Source organism: Triturus cristatus, chromosome 8 (genome assembly GCF_964204655.1).
Source record: "Triturus cristatus chromosome 8, aTriCri1.1, whole genome shotgun sequence".
Classification (NCBI taxonomy): Eukaryota; Metazoa; Chordata; class Amphibia; order Caudata; family Salamandridae; genus Triturus; species Triturus cristatus.
Window position 1 is genome coordinate 404,063,917 of NC_140591.1, and position 12,789 is coordinate 404,076,705.

Here is a 12,789-nt window from a genome sequence, read left to right on the forward strand (position 1 = left end):
ATCTCTACCAGCTAAGGCGTTAGCAAAGGTAAGTAACTTGTCCTTTACTCTACTTCCCCTCCATTAGTGGCAGGGGAGGGATGCAGAGATGCATTGGATGGTTCCTAGACAAGTGGGAAAAAGTGACAGTGGTTTCTTGGGTCCTTTAAACTGTGGAAAGGTACCTAATAGGCTTTACAGAAACAGGAGAAATCAGCTCTAGTGGATGAACATGAGCCATCGCCTTAGCTTCTAACCAGAGGGGATTTGTCTGGTCCATCTTTCTGGCTCGAAACAATCTGAATGGCTCTGATTGAAATGAACAAATGTATTAAATCCCCTGATGTTTAATATCAGTACTTCAAAATGTAGGTGATTCAGGACACTGTGCTATTGGGTGACTGGATGGTGTGGCTCAACCTGAAGGACGCCTATTCCTTGATTTCAATTCACCCACTTTGGCCCCACTGGGCTTTAAGAAACTGGTGACAATGTACCTGGCAATTATGTTGCCTTCTCTTTGCCCTATCCAATGCCCCTTGGTGTTTCACCAAGCTTCTGTGGGCTGTATTGACTTTTCTGATTATTGAGCTTTATGACACTCCACAATTAATAACCCGATTGCTCAATTTACATGGGTGCATGAGTAGATTTTAAGTGCAGATTGACAAAAAAGCGGTGCACCAGTTCAGTACCGCTCCGCAATACATAGTTCTTTAAGTCTGCACAAGAGGATTGTATGGACTCCTGTATCATAAATGGTGGAAAGATCCAAAAGGATTGGGCCCACAGAGCCCCCATTGCGTAAGATTTTTTTAAGGTTGTCAGTGGGTAGGGGCGCAGAAAAGTTTGTGTTTCTGCCTGGTAGAAAACCTTGTTGTCAAGTGAAAAACTCTTACCCTTTTCTTAGAAGCAAGAAAGTTGTTAAGTAACTAAGTTCCCCACCGTGGGGCAACAAAACTTGAGGGGGTCCCCCCTGCAAAGTACATTGAGGGTGCCCCCCAGTCTCCAGACCCAATAAGGAGCTTTCAGGCCAGGGTTCTGCCGCCTGTGTCGGAGGGGGCTATTGTTACACCACTGCTCCCGCTAGAAATAATTCTGCAGAAACAGTGTGACAGAGTTTTAGTTTTCTAGTAGTTAGGTGCCTAACTGGTCTTTTCTTTTGTAAAGGGTGTGGGTCGTGTTGGCAACGTCTGCTGTTAAAATTTGGGGTATATGCCCTGAAGATAAGATGTTGACAAGTTTACTAATCCCACCACCATAGGTATGACCGACTTGAGAAACTACAATGAGCCACAGATCATCAGGAGATCCTAATTTGAGAACCAGGTCTTCAGTGACATATGTTTAATGGTGGATTTAAATTGAGTTTAGTAAGAGCAGTGTAGCGTAGATACCTCAATGTTTTCGTACCATGATAAATTGTAAAAAAGATGCAAGTTAATCACAGAAAGCTTGGGAGAGGAAGGCAGGCGATGTTAAGTGCTTTCTGGATGAAGGAAGGTGTTTACAACTAGCATGGAGTATTGGGGGCTTGTAGCATATCCGTCTCAAGAAAGACTGTTGAGTCACAATTTAAGCTCACATTGTGCTTCTATAAGCATCAGTCACACTGTTGTTTCGGTGCAATTTCCATTCTTATTAATAGGCTTTCAATTGTTTAGCTTTGAGAGCTCTCAAGTGCTATGATTGCATGACTTTTATAGTGGGGTAGCACTTCATCCTAGGTAGTACCACCTGTGAAAATACAATTCCAAGTGTGACACTGGCCCAAGCACGATGGGGGTCTGAATTTTCATCATCATATATTTCTTTATTTCGGTTGATAACCATAAAAGAACAGACAAAAGTGTATACAAAACAAGTTAAAACAGTTAAAAGGATTAAAACAGTTCATTTTTGAAATAGTGCTTAGGATTAAAAATGATGAGGAGGTCCATCGCATTTCCAGTCCTTAACTTTGAACTTTAAGAAAGTTCATCCTTGCTCACCACATTGAGCTTAAAAAACGTGAGACCGCATAGACAATATGGAGTTCGGTGTTGTATTTTAAGAGTCTAAATGCTTCCAAACAAAGAGTTGTGCCAAGATTTTTACATAACTGTACCAGCCATCGGTGCCTTATTGTATGGTATCCCTGGCAAAAGAAGAAAACATGTAGTTCGGTCTCCTCACACATATTACAAGCTGGGCACCCCACTGGAGTGCCGCTAGACCATTTGTGGGTAAAGGCACGCAGGGGAGGCAGCCATGCCGAAACTGCATATACAGTTCCCTGCCTAATGCCGGACGTATTTCATCGAGGCATGGCTCCAACTTGTATGTGTTCTTTACTTCCAGAAAATGTAGTGTAAGAGAACCATGGGCAGATTCTGTACGTATTTTAGTGAGTTTTCCACCCCAGTAACTAGAACTTAGGTGTTTACATTTGGTTCTCAAACATGCTGTGTCAGGGTTATCCGAGAGATCTTTTTGCCCCATTGCACAAAGGCCTTCCCTAATATGTATAAGCCATGACAACTTTCCTGAACCGGGAAGTCTCAGAATTTCTGAGAGCTCTGCTCTGTATTCTATCAGTTCCGGTCTCACCCAGAGGCTCCTCCAAAAGAGTAGAGGCCTGCAGCCGATTTACTCAGTGATGGATCTCACCCCTAGGTCCAAACGCAGTGGAATCAAAGGGGAACTTGCCGGTAAACCGAGTAGTTGTCTGAGAAATTTATTCTCGGTTTGAACCATAGGCCTAGAATTGGAATGCCCCCAGAGTTCAGCCCCATATAGGGCAGCGCTCCTAACCAGGTTTTGTATATTTCCATAACCGGGCTCACAGGTTTGTGGAATGACTTTCTAAAGAACTTAGCCATGCCGTCTGATGTCTGGGTCAGTTTGAAATTTGACTTATCTATTTGGGGCCCCCAGGTCATGTTTTCAGTGAGTGTCAAGCCCAAGTAGTCGAATACGGATACCCGCTCCAGGGGAATACCATTCATACATGGATTTGGATGAGTTGATTTACTGGGGTTGAAGACCATGAATTTAGTTTTTTGAATATTGATCTCCAATCCCCTGGACCTACAAAACTCGCAGAACTCATCTAGGATTTTCTGAATACCCATAGGAGACTTAGAGAGGAGTAGGGTATCGTCTGCGAACATCATGGCCGGAATTTGCTTTTGCGCTATTTTGGGAGCGTCAATATCCTTACAGGCTCTCAGTGCGCTTACCAATCAGTTTATGTAAATGCAGAACAAGGTTGGGGCAAGCACACATCCCTATCTTACTCCCCTGTTTACAGGGATGGGCTGCGTCAATTCCCCGTATTTCCCATATCTAATTTGGGCGTAGTTTCCATTATGTAACCTTCTCAATATGTCTAGAATGTAGTGGGGAGGTCCTAGCTCGCTCAAAACCCTCCACAAGGCATCTCTGGGTACCAGGTCAAAAGCACTCTTGAGATCAACAAAGACCACGATGGGGGTCTGAATTTTAATTTTTGTCTTCCTGGGCAGAGCACACCTACTAATGCAGGAGGAGAGCAGGTGATGATCTGACCACAGGACTGGAAGGATGCTGGGAGAAATGTTGATGTTAGGTTGCCTATAGATTAGGTGGTATGTATGGCTTTTACTATGTGATGGTCCTACTACATTTTGAAAAAGGCATGACATAAAAGAAGGATAATTTGGTGTTGTCAGAGTATAGAAAAGAGTAGTTGAAGGAGAATACTGCAACCCCAAGCAAGGCAATGTAAAGAAGAATATGTGTTGGGTGCAGGACAGAGCCTTGGTCCATGTCTACTGGTACGTGGGATAAGGACAAATAGAGGAGCACCAGGATTGTAAGAAAAGGGAATATGTGATGCTACAACGCGATCAAAATGATCGCGGTATGTAACATCGCAGTTTTTACAACGCAAGTCGTTACAACGACTGGCGCTGGATTTAGGAGTAGTAAGATTTACTATTCCAACACCAGTCTACATACAGTAGGGAAGGTGTTGGAAAAGTAAATCTTACTATTCCTTAGGTTATAGCGTCCTCCAGTGCAAGTCGATGTAACGCTTGCGTTGTAATGGCAGCGTTCTAAACGCATTGCGGTGTAATCACCGCAATGTAAAGGATGTTTCCCAAGAAAAGAGGGGAAAGGTAAGATGAGAACCACTGTAGAGCTTATTCTGAAGGAATCCGGTGTATAGAGAGTCAAGCATGGTAGAGAGGCTGAAGTTTTTATGGGATGAATCATTTATTTGCATGTCTGAAGATGTTTAAAGACAAAACACTTGAAAGTTTTGAAGTATTTTGTCCTTATGGATGTCGGTGAATGCACTTCACGTAACCGCTTTGGTCAAATTAACACTAGTAACAGTCAGAAAGCAATTTCACTGTCCCTAATTTCAGCACATAATATAAAGAACATGTGATCTCTTGCCACTTGAAAGCTCCAACTCTGTCAAAGTTATTTATTGTACACTGTTATAAAGTAAAACAGGTTTACCTGGCCTGTAAATTGTGTAGGTTTGAAACGCAGAAGTCAGATCAGCATTTTTGAGAATATTTATCACGGTGTCAGGAGACTCCTTGACCCACTGTTTCCGGCTCCTATTTTCACCGTGCTTTAGAACACTGCTACCTACAGAAAGAAAAATATATATATATATATTTAATCAGTGTCATAAAACAAAAAGACTTACCAAGGGACAAACAATTCAGATATTTAACCATTTATCTGTGGGTGACTGTGTTCTTGAAAACATCCAATGACTCCAAAGCACCATGCTGTAAAAATGGTTTCCTTGAAATAGTTGTTTTCAGTCTTTTCAAACAACTTTACTTCCCTAAAACAAGCAATAACAAACCAATCATTTTGGCTTTAGTATGGTGAAAAGTTTTACACCGCACACACCCCCTCCAAGATATTATTTTCAACATATTAAGTGAAAGAGATCATCATCTGTCAAGTCAGTAGCAAATACAAGTATTCCATAAGCTTCCAAGAGAATGTAACCCCACTAAAGTTTTGTTTGAACACAATTACACGTGGGTAGGGTGAATGGGTGGAAAACGTGGATCAATGTGGAAGAGGTGGCCTGACAACAGGCTGCTGTATTCCTGTTTGCTGCAAATATGTGTTGCCCTGACAAGAAACTTAATACATTTAGAAAGTAGGAAGTAAATTACTGAAGAATAGCATGTAGGGTGGGAAGACTAATGGGGAAAAAGGGGGTGAAAGTGGCTGTAACATAGTAAACAGGTTTCATAACATCAGATAGATTCTTTATTTCAGAAAATGGTTGGGGATTATAGCGCATCATAATACTGATCGTATTGGATGGGGTATATATTGGTGTGGTAAATACCACTAATTAAAAGTTTAGCATGTCAGAATGAGGCATAACAAGCAGGCTCTGTGTTTATTGCACTGATTACTGAATGTTTAGCCTTGTTTTACGTTCTTTGCCCCTCTAGGACCCAATATGTTGTAAAGCTTTTCAGGCAAAAGGTGTCTGGGAATATTACAGCAGTACATGAATTCGCGAATAGAGTGTAATCCCAATCGTTGAACAAACTCCCATTTGTGCATGGATCGGATTTATCCCATTACTTCTAATGAGACCCTTATTGGGCAAAGCAAAAATATTTACCTCTCTTGCTATTATGGATGCAGAGAAAACTTCATTCGGATTAACTGTATTAGGAGTGGAGAAGTCCAAATAAGATATATCGGGGTAACTGATCTGGGATGGAATTCCCTAAAAGATTAACTACGAGAATGGTATATCCAGAATAGCTGCTCATTAATACATCTCCAAAAATGTAACTACCACCATTATGTCTAATACAGAAAGCTTAAAAAACATCTGCGTGGCAGAGCAATTGTGATAAAAACGTATACCAACATGAACTATGTTCTAAATTTCCCTAAACATTTGTTCATACTCTGTTCTCATTATTCTAATGCCAGCACTCTCTATCTAGTTGTGAAAATTAAATAAATGCCACAATTATAATATGGCATAACTTTCATTTTCAAAAATGTTATCATCATTAGAATGTCACATGTTCACAAACTATATTTGACTTAAACTAGCTGATGGAAAGGTCTATGCAGACTTTGAAACAATAAAGCCAGCTTCTTACAGCATTTGGTAAAATAAGGTGGACGCGAGGTCAACAAAGTGGGAAAGTAGCACCAAGACTGGCTAAACATGAGCTGGCAAAGCCAATAGATTGTCTTTTTGACCTATTGGTTTTACCAATGCTTTTTGCTGATGCTGCAACTGGCAGCTGCTTCATTGCATAGGTGCGTGTATACAAGATTACGTCTAAAAGAGAATGCACCATCATGCATGCCTACGGAATGATGCAGCACCATTTTGTTTTTTTATTTTTTATTCACTGATCCAAAACGGTGGACGCCATTTGGATTGGCAATTAAAAAATAATTATTTTACTTGCACAATAGTACATTTTGATATGTGTCGAGGCGTGGAAACAAACGGCAGCTGCCAGGCCCTCTTCCAACAGCCATATGATCAAACTCCACCGTCATGAAAAAGCCAATATTAAAAGATTTTTAATGCTTGGGATTAAGCTACCTTTATAAATTACTTACTTTCATTGTCTTGATATGTACTACTCGACGTAAGAATGGATGCATTTTCAAGGCAATTCAAGACTGTGTTGGGCACCTCATTTCCCCATTTCTTCCGGGCAATACGTGAAACATTTTCATCTTGTACAATGGCTGAATCACCTCCTGATTAAATAGCGATAAAAATGCTCACTAAACCTAATACATTTATAAATTAGCTATTTTGAAGTCAAATATACATTTTACTATTATTGTGAATTATTCTAAAGTGTTACTGGAGAAATAAATGCAAATATTCTGGCCCTTATTTAAAGTTATGTGGTAATAGAACAATTTTTAATTCTTTTCGGAATTGCTAATCTGGCGTATAATCCTTCAGAGGAATTGTCTTCATCATATCCTTGTGAGGAAAAAAGTGCATTTGCTGGATTGTACTGCAGATTTCGGGCTTCCTCCATTATTGTTTATCATTACCATTTAACTTTAAGCCAGTGCTTATAGCGTTGATTCAATAAATGAACTTGGATAAGTATCAAAATAAACTATTTGTTCAGCAGATCAAGGTAGTACAATGGAAGACCCATCAGCTAACGTAATTGACGTTTCTAGCATACTAGAACAACATAATCAACGCTATAACCCTACAGATGATCAAAGATGTTAATCATAGTTTATGAGTGAGTAGGAGCATTTATATAAGCCACACTATGAAATCACCCTATTCAGTGTGCTCTTCACTGAGATTTCTGTGAAGGCCGAGAACAGCATTAACAACTTCAATGAAGAGATTTATAACTTTGCTGATCTTTAGTTTAAGGAGGGCATGCTTCACCTTGAACATTTTTGCAGAGGGAGTTTCAGACCTGTCGTGGCCAGCTGAAAACAGTATGACATACCATGATTTGATATGACACAGGTGTGACTAGCTGCCAAACATGCAATCACTTATTCTTGAGCTTTTTGTTTCCCAGATTACGCTGTTAGTGTGTTAACTGGTTTACCAAAATCGGAATTCCAATTGCTTATCTTAGATGCCATACTTTGAATCTCAATTTTCAAAATCATTTTAAGATATACATATCAAAATCCTTCTAATATCCTATTCCCGCATATATGGTAAACAAATCCAGTACTTTAAGAGATATAAGCCCTAGAAGAGACCCTGGACATAGGCCTGGCTTAGATTTAGTTGTATACAATAAAATAAGTCAGCAAGACGTTTACCCAAAAATGTTCGAGGCCATCAGAAACAGTGAATTTGTCTGCATGGCCACACATGCATTTCATTGTGGAAGACTGTATGCATTGCTTCATTTGATGCCGCCTCATAATTAAAATATTCACTATACAAAATAAAATGTCTAATACTAAAAACACTCCCAAAATCTCCATGTAGCATTTGCAAGTAGTATATAGTGCGACCTTTTATTAAACTAGAAAAATAAGAGCAAAGGTGGAAATATTCATTAATTTTTTAGCCCATACAAGGTTCTTTCTTCAGTTAGAACATATTTTTTATAATAAACATTAATGATAAACATTTGAATTAAGCCAATTATCGGTGTTTTAAAATGTCCTTGTGACGTTGGTTTGCTTCTTTCAGTTAATTAACTGGAATTTTTATGAATGTATATAGCAGAGTAAGACAGCCTTTATTTAATCAAAAATATATCTGCAAATCTGAAGAAAGTCTTGAAAAAGCAAACCTACATACAAATTATATATATTTAAGACTGATACAGCAAAATATGCAATGGATGAAGTATAAAATATGAAATAGAAGAGTGATGGAAGTTCCTTAAAAGCCTGCACAGATTTCCCTTTCCCCTTTGTCCTACAGAGGGAAAGGCTTCCATTTTAGAGAATTGTAGAATACTCTGCAGTTTGCTATAAGAGACCAAAAACAACGAAGACAAAGAAGACAAACTGTATGAAATGCAAATAATTTGATGCAAATAGTAAAACTTTATATAAAAAGGACATCAAACCTCTGCAATGATCTAATGTGAAACTTATAATTACATTTTCAGGTCAGCTAATTTTCCTTGCGAGTTACCTGCATATCCTTCTGGCTCCTTCGCCAAATGTCCTTGAATATCAGACAATGCCTCAAAATGAAAAACACAGTGATTTGTGGCTCAGGTTTCTCTAAAACAGGTAATGTCAAATTAATTAAATATAATACTTAGAATACTTAGTTCATCATCATGTATCCTTTATTTCGGTTCAGTGAAACCATTAAGGGTACTATATAAAACATTTATTAAAAATACAAAGGAAATACAAATTACTTTTTTAAAGAATAACATTACTCATTAAAAAACAGGTTGGTATAACAATTACAGTTCACGAAACCAAGACTCATCATATTTCCAAAACAACAAATATTGTAATAAAAAGTTCTTAAAAAAGGAAACATCCTGGTTAAAAGAGACATTAATAAAAACCAAATAAAATCATTCACGAAAATTACAAATATGACATCAGAGGAAATCATATCAACGGACTATAATAAATACAAACAACTCGCAAGATGACAAATGTGCAAAAAGTAATCCTGGCTAATTAAAAGATAACTTCGACCTATTGGTTTTACATACTCTTAGGGCTGTGTGGCGGTCCCTAAAAGCTTACAAAAAGGTATGATACAGCGTGATCGGGTTTGGCATAGGCCTTTCAGGAAAATAACACATGCTCGATGTTCCCATCTGCCAAGCAACTCATCTTGCACATGGTAGATGTATCTCCCTTTTTCGTCAAACAGCAAGTAAATGTAGCCAGCAGTAAAATAACTAATCTAAATTTTACATAAAGTGCATGTTCAGGAGGATTTATTATCGTATTTAAATATGGCTCATACTCAAATGCACACTTGAATAACAAGAAGTCTCCCAAGGTACCTGGGGATGCTGCAGAAAGCTTACCTCCAAGAACGAAGTCCCAAAAGGACTTTCTCGGGCACCTTGGAGTAATGGAAAGGGCTGCAGCCAAAAACCTTCCAAGCCCAACGTAAATAACCAAGTTTTTATATGTACAAGCCAAGGTATCTTCCCAACATGGTGGTCATCTAGTTTAACTCTAATGCAATGCCTATAGGGTCCTAAACACTCACCAGTCTGAAACTTTATCCAATATAAAATATATCAATCTCCGACTTCGCGAAGCTTAGAGCTACGTTTTAAATCTAATCGGGAGCATAGGAGCTCTAGTAGGGAGTCTCAGGAGGGTTTTTATGAAGCATTTTCTGCTTTTTCGAGGGTGCCAAGGTAACAATGCCCCCACAAGTCTGCCCCTACAGGGCTCCCCCATAGACTTAGATCTTATTTATCTCCATGGGGAAGGGGAAATTGCAAAAGTAGATGACCTGTTGGCAAATCTTATAATTGACCCTTGAAAAACATTTTTATATAAAATAAGTATTATAAGGTGTCTTTTCAGTTTAAATTCTTTAAGCAAATTTACTGCAAAGCGAATGCTTGTGAGATATTCCATGGAAGTCGCAATGCCTATGCACTTTTCTTCTTACAGTCTTGTTGCGACTACTAGTCAGCTTTAAAATAACTGCATCATTACCTTAATATAATACATTTAATATCTGAACCTACGAGAGCCATCATGGAGTGTAAAAAGCAGCTCCCCAAGGACAACAGCAAATATAATTATTAAAACAACAACTCTTCACATTCTTTTCATGTGAACTATGTTACTGTGTTCGTTCGGACATTAACAAAGTACCATTTAAGGATGCCTGATTATTTAGTTCACTGCTACTTTTCAGATATCCTAAATAACTTACCACAAACTTTAATTAAAAAAGGCAGGCAGGCGACTTAGCTCAAAATACGTTAAAAGGTTTAACAATTTGTAATACACACTTTGTGTAGCCTGATTGTTTATTTGATTTCCAGAATGCAGGCTGCCAATATTGTCTACATATCTGCACCTGGAAGATTACACACATTAACGGGAGGTTACTGCATGTATTAATCATGGCAGTGGACAGTATCTTAACAAGCATTGATAAAGACAACAGGTCTTGCTATGTTTGTCTATAGACAGCTATATACAATGGAATGAGTGGAAACGAAAGCAACATTTATGGACTGATGCATGGTAAAAAATCTATAATAAAAGGGAAGCATGGTTTGTTAAATGTTTTACTGTTATCTGTAATTTCTTGTATATTAGAAAACTAGCAGAAAAACAGAGTTAACAGGTACCACATGTTATGTTATATTATATTACACTTATTTATATGGCACTCATTTTTCCCCAAGTAAGGCTTCACCATGCCAGAATGTGCAATGCAGGGCATCAGCAGTGCAAGTCGCCCACATACACACATACACATGTACATACGCTCATGTACACATCTCTGTATGTGGCTGTGTGCAAGGAACCCTGAATATCTGTTGGACAGTGTGTAGACATAAAAGATTTCAACTGCCTTGTTCTTTCTGTATGCTTGCATGTGTCCCTCCTGGTGGATCCACTCAACAGAAGTCAATCCCATTGTCTTTGTTTGTATGTGTCATAACATCGTATCAGAAAAGGACATGCCTTTGAGAACATCAGGCGCATCTAAAATGTGGTGTACTGTGCTGCAGGCCTGCCTGCTAGACATGTCCCTGAGAGTTTAATTACAACCCTAATGGCTTTCCGAGGTAAGCCAGGTAAGTGTCGGAATCAACCTTAGCTTTGCTAATCTTTCACAGCTATGCAAGACATATAAAGAACTCTGCAGCTTCCATGCCACCCTTCCAGATATATCTCACACGACTGCTTTGCTTCAGACCCATGGTCCACAAGAGGTGCACCTCACAGGGGAAGGTCTCTGCTCCTGACTTACTAACATGTTACTAACACGAATAACTGATCCTCAGCACGATCAGCCCATCCATGAAGCACTAGCGATGAGCCTTACTTTTAACCAGCCCCCTATGCTGCATTCAAATGCATAACTAACACATGACAGACTCGTCCACACTGCCTTTCAGATACAAGCCTGAACCTTGACAGGGTGTGCCTGGCATGAGATCTCCCCTAAATACCGCAGCCATTATTAACAGCCATTGTAGAAATTACTTTCTCACTTCAGCAAACCAAAGAAAAGTTGTTCCTCCCACCATGGACACTCATCTGAATAATGCACCGTGACACTGTGACATGACTTATGCTAACTATGAATTGGCAAAAGTTCAAAAGCAATAAACAAGAATTACAATCATCAAAATGGTTGATAGATGTGATGTGCATCACAGCTGGCAAATGGTTGATCTGAAAATATCAAGAAAACCACTGGAACATCTCTCTCTGTATAGATGACATGAGCACTGTGCACAATTAAAGCCAGGTTTAAAAAGATTTTGTAATTCACCGCAAAGTTCACTAACCTCATGAAGTGACTCAACATTTAGGCATTATTTCTTTAAATGGTAGAGAAACTCCCTACAGAAGTGCAAAATACTTAAAATGTGCGGCTTGTGGTACGTATTTCATAATGGGTAATCAACTAATGCCTTTTTGTCTTATGATATAAGAGTACTGGTATTCCACACTGCTAGTGCGTTAAATCATAATTTATTAACACAGCAGTGAATGTGCTTTATTGCCCCAATGAAGGTAATGAGACAATCTTTTTGGACCATCTTGTAGAAATGGTAATGCAACAATTAATCCATATTTCTTTGTGCTGAAACTTCACAGCTGTTGTGGACAAAGATTAACTTTTTTTGGCCTCGCTTTTGGAAGTGCGCCTCATACCTTATTCTTATCCGAAAGAAATCACGTTACGATAGGCAGATTTATGTTGGATAGAGAACTTACCTCCTCTGTTAACCATGTTTTCATATGTTTTGCTAAATTGGGTCGGGCAAGAAGTGTGGTTGCCGACGGGCGGATCTTTGGGTTTTTCTGAAACATTTGCTTTATTAAATAGTGGAGCTCATAGGAGTAATTTGATGGAAGTGGACTGTAAGATCCTTGGCATATTTTACGAATGAGGCTCTTCCAACTGGTTGCCTGAAACTAAAACAAAAGAGAGAGAGAGAGCACGTATTATTGTTTTTAACTCTGGATAAGAAGTATTTTGCAAAGTGTTCATAATTCATGTGACAGCATAGCGAGGTTGAAGGAATACAGCAGAAAAAGGGCAAAAACAGATAATGGGCTTTGCTTAACTATTTTGCTTTCACTCTTCATAGTAGTGAGAAAAATGGTGTG

The 12,789-nt window shown here is 38.9% G+C and overlaps 1 protein-coding gene across 3 annotated transcripts in view; it reads right to left on the reverse strand.

Moving 5' to 3' along the window:
- The window catches only part of LOC146802202 (serine/threonine-protein kinase Nek3-like), a 143,179-nt gene that overhangs the window by 35,763 nt on the left and 94,627 nt on the right, over window positions 1-12,789 (reverse strand). For 2 of the 3 annotated variants that reach the window (XM_085621790.1, XM_085621789.1), the window contains exons 9-12: window positions 12,394-12,594; window positions 8,624-8,675; window positions 6,589-6,732; window positions 4,471-4,605 (exon numbers count right to left, since the gene is read on the reverse strand). In XM_085621790.1, the coding sequence (XP_085477916.1) occupies window positions 4,471-4,605; window positions 6,589-6,732; window positions 8,624-8,675; window positions 12,394-12,594 (532 nt within the window). The remainder of the gene's footprint in view (window positions 1-4,470; window positions 4,606-6,588; window positions 6,733-8,623; window positions 8,676-12,393; window positions 12,595-12,789) is intronic. The other variant, XM_085621791.1, reaches the window with a different exon arrangement.